This window comes from Benincasa hispida, chromosome 2 (genome assembly GCF_027475165.1).
Source record: "Benincasa hispida cultivar pf3 chromosome 2, pf3_genome.v1.1, whole genome shotgun sequence".
Taxonomy (NCBI): Eukaryota; Viridiplantae; Streptophyta; class Magnoliopsida; order Cucurbitales; family Cucurbitaceae; genus Benincasa; species Benincasa hispida.
This window is the reverse complement of record NC_143479.1, coordinates 22,423,032-22,426,394: the sequence shown is the minus strand read 5'-3', so window position 1 is coordinate 22,426,394 and position 3,363 is coordinate 22,423,032. Positions and strand designations below refer to the sequence as shown.

Sequence of the window (3,363 nt, the reverse complement as noted above, 5' to 3'; positions counted from 1 at the left end):
TGGTGTGTGGCTGTGAGGAATTTCTGATCATAGCCCCGTTTTGGTCACCATTGATGTTTGGTTTACTCGTCCAGTTCCCACATTTCGTTATTTTAATCATTGAGCTGATTCTGCTGATTTTTTTTTTTTTTTTTTTTTTGTGGATTCTATTTGGAAATTGTGTCCTGGAGTGCCCCCTTTGTTTAGTTTGATGAGGAACGTAAAGGCCTTAAAACCAGTCTAGCGTAGTACTTTTGGGAGGAAGATAGAGGGTTTAAGTAGATTGACTCGGGAGGCCAGAGGTAGGATGGAGTTTGCTCAAGTTGTTATGGAGTCTAACCCATCTTCTGATATTTTGATTGGGGAGGTTGCCATTGCAACTGAGGAGTTCAGAAGACTAGAGAGACTGGAGGAGGCTTTACTTTGTCAGAAGTCTCGTTTTCGGTGGTTAGAGTTGGGGGACCAGAACACGTCATTTTTTCACCAGACTATTTGGACGCGTTTGGTAAGGAATGGTTTACTATCGGTGTATGATTCTGATGGGATTTGTCAGTCTTCTTATAGGAGGGTGGCAGATGTGGCTGTTAAATATTTCAGTGGAAGTTTGGGGATGCAGAGGGTGGGTTATAGAGATCTTACGTCCCAGATTGATGTTATTGTGCAGTTTCAGTGGCCTGATGATTATATTCGAGAGATGTGCAGACCGGCTACTAGGGAGGAAGTGTGTAATGTCTTGTTCTCAATGAAATTGGGAAAGGCTCCTGGTCCGGATGGTTTTCCTATGGAATGTTATAAATCTGCTTGGAGTATGGTGGGGGATGATTTTTGCTCAGTTATTTGCCATTTCTTTGATACATGTTATCTTCCAATGGGGTGAATGCCACGACTCTTACCCTTATCCCTAAGATACCTGGGGCTGATCGTATGGAAGATTTTCGCCCTACCGCGTGTTGTAATGTGATATATAAGTGCATCTATAGGGTGATTGCTGACAGACGTCGTGTGTGTTTGCCTCAGTTTATTAGTGGGAACCAATCAACATTTGTTCAAAGTCGAAGTATTATTGATAACATTCTTCTGGGCCAAGAATTTGTTGGGGGTTATCAGCTTAACAGGTGTAAACCGCGTTGTATGATGAAGGTGGATATTAAAAAAGCCTGATTTTGTTAATTAGGACTTTTTGTTTGGTGTTTTTTTGGCTACTGGAACACCTTTAAAGTTTGTGAGCTGGATTCATGCTTGTGTTACTTCCCCATTTTTCTCCATGATGATTAATTGAGCTTTAAAGGGTACTGTCCTGGTACGAAAGGGTTACGACAAGGAGATCCTCTGTCACCATTTTTATTTATGCTGGTTATGGAGGTCTTATCCTGTATGTTGAATAATCTTCCTCCCTCCTTTATGTTTCATCATAGGTATGAGAAGGTGAGGCTGATTCACTTGTCGTTTGCAGATGACCTCATGAATTTTTGCGCAGCTGAGTATGCCTCATTGAGTTTTGTGAATCAGGTGTTAAATCGGTTTGTAAAGTTTTCTGGGTTGGTGGCTAATGTTAAGAATAGCTCTATGTTTGTGGTTGGTATTTCTGGTGATGTTGCGAGGAACCTGACTAAGAGTATGATGCCCTAGGGTCATTACCTGTGCGTTATCTTGGGTTGCCTTTATTGTCTGATAGGTTAAAGCTGGGGACTCTGCCTCATTGATTCAGAAGATTACTGCGAGGATTATGAGTTGTGCTGCAAGATCTCTCTCTATTGCGGGGCACATGCAGTTAGTCCAGTCAGTGTTGTAGAGTTTCTAGGTTTACTGGTCTAGCGTTTTTGTGTTACCTGTTTCTATTGGCCAGGAGGTGGATCGTATCTTACAGGCATACTTGTGGTGTGGGCGGGCTTATGGTAGAAAGGGTGTGCATATTGCTTGGGATGAGGTTTTTTTGCCGAAATCTAAAGGGGGTTTGGGTATACACCACATATCTTCTTGGAATGTGGCAGCTATTTTGAAACTGTTATGGTTATTGCTGGTACGATCTGGGTCTTTGTGGGTTGCTTGGATGGAGGCGTATGTGCTTCGGGGGCGATCTTTATGGGCAATTCGTTCGAAGTTAGGGCGGTTGTGGTGTCGGATGATGATATTACGTTGTCAGGATAAGCTTAAGCCGCTGGTTAGGATGTAGGTTGGTAATGGGAGGGGATGTTTTGCTTGGTGGGATTTATGGTTGCTTATGAGGTCTATCTTGGAGAATTATGGGGAGAGGTGGTCTATGATGCTACAAGCTCTCGTGAGACAAGACTCTCAGATTTCTTATCTGATGATGGTTTTTGGAATTGACCTTTGTTATCTTGGGAATTGCGTGATTTGTGGAGTTTGGTTCAGGATGTGGTTCTAAGGGTTGGTGAGGAGGATAGTTGGGTTTGGGTTCCTAGTGGTAATGACTGTTTCACTGTTGCCAGTGCGTGGAAGAGTTTGCGTCCTAGACATCCTAGGGCGGCTTGGGCTTGTCTGGTTTTGTCTGAGGGCAATATTCCAAGGTATTCATTTTGTGCCTGGTTGGCGGTGAAGGATAGGTTGGACACTCGGGATTGGTTGAGCAGATGGGATCAGTCGGTGGATAATGCTTGTCCCTCTGTTTGGGTGAGGTAGAGTCAAGGAATGGTCTGTTCTTTAACTATGTGTTTGGGCGTGAAATTTGGGAGGATTTAGTGCACTTGTTGGGTTTGTCTCATCGTATTGCTAGATGGGATGTGGAGTTGAATTGGGTGTGTCGGGTGGGGTCTGGTAAGGGTGTGAGGAGTAAGTTATTTAGAGTCTTCTGGCGTGCGTCGATTTACTATATTTGGCAGGAGAGGAACCCTCAATTACACAGTGGTTAGCCGAGATTGGCATCTACTGTGTTTCAGTTTATTGTCTCTACGGTTCGTGTGCGTGTTGCTTCGTGGCGGATTGATCTTCATGGACTTATCTAGTTTGTCTGATTTCTTCATTCTTTGTTTAGATATTTTACCTCTGTATGTCCAATTTCTGAGGTCTCGGATTGTGGGGCCTTTTTTGTTCTTCTGGATGTTTTGTTATTTGTTCGTATTGTCCTTTTTGTTGGTTCTGTTTTTTTCATCACTGTACATCTTTGTAGGTGCTCTTTTTGCTTTGGTGCCTTGATCCAGACTATGGGATCCCTTATATTATTGTAAAATAATATTATCTCTTTAAAAAAATATATGGTAAGATACCATTTTATTTTCCTTAATTCTATTAATATATACCATGACAGTTTTTAAACAAATCAAATAATCATTAAATGACATCCCAAATATATTTATTGCTTCCTAAAAACTTCTTTCATAGAGTAGCTGATATTCTTGGAGTGCAGTCATGATACATTTTCATGCT

General features: G+C 42.0%; 1 protein-coding gene across 1 annotated transcript; it reads left to right on the top strand.

The window, feature by feature from the left end:
- The first annotated feature begins 286 nt into the window (after positions 1-286).
- LOC150037729 (uncharacterized) lies at positions 287-3,132 on the top strand. The gene is made up of 8 exons (XM_090310999.1): positions 287-852; positions 960-1,094; positions 1,395-1,594; positions 1,688-1,758; positions 1,826-2,140; positions 2,353-2,615; positions 2,714-2,769; positions 3,107-3,132. Exons 1-8 carry the CDS (start codon positions 287-289, stop codon positions 3,130-3,132), a joined length of 1,632 nt encoding a protein of 543 aa, XP_090167125.1.
- The last annotated feature ends 231 nt before the right edge of the window (positions 3,133-3,363 follow it).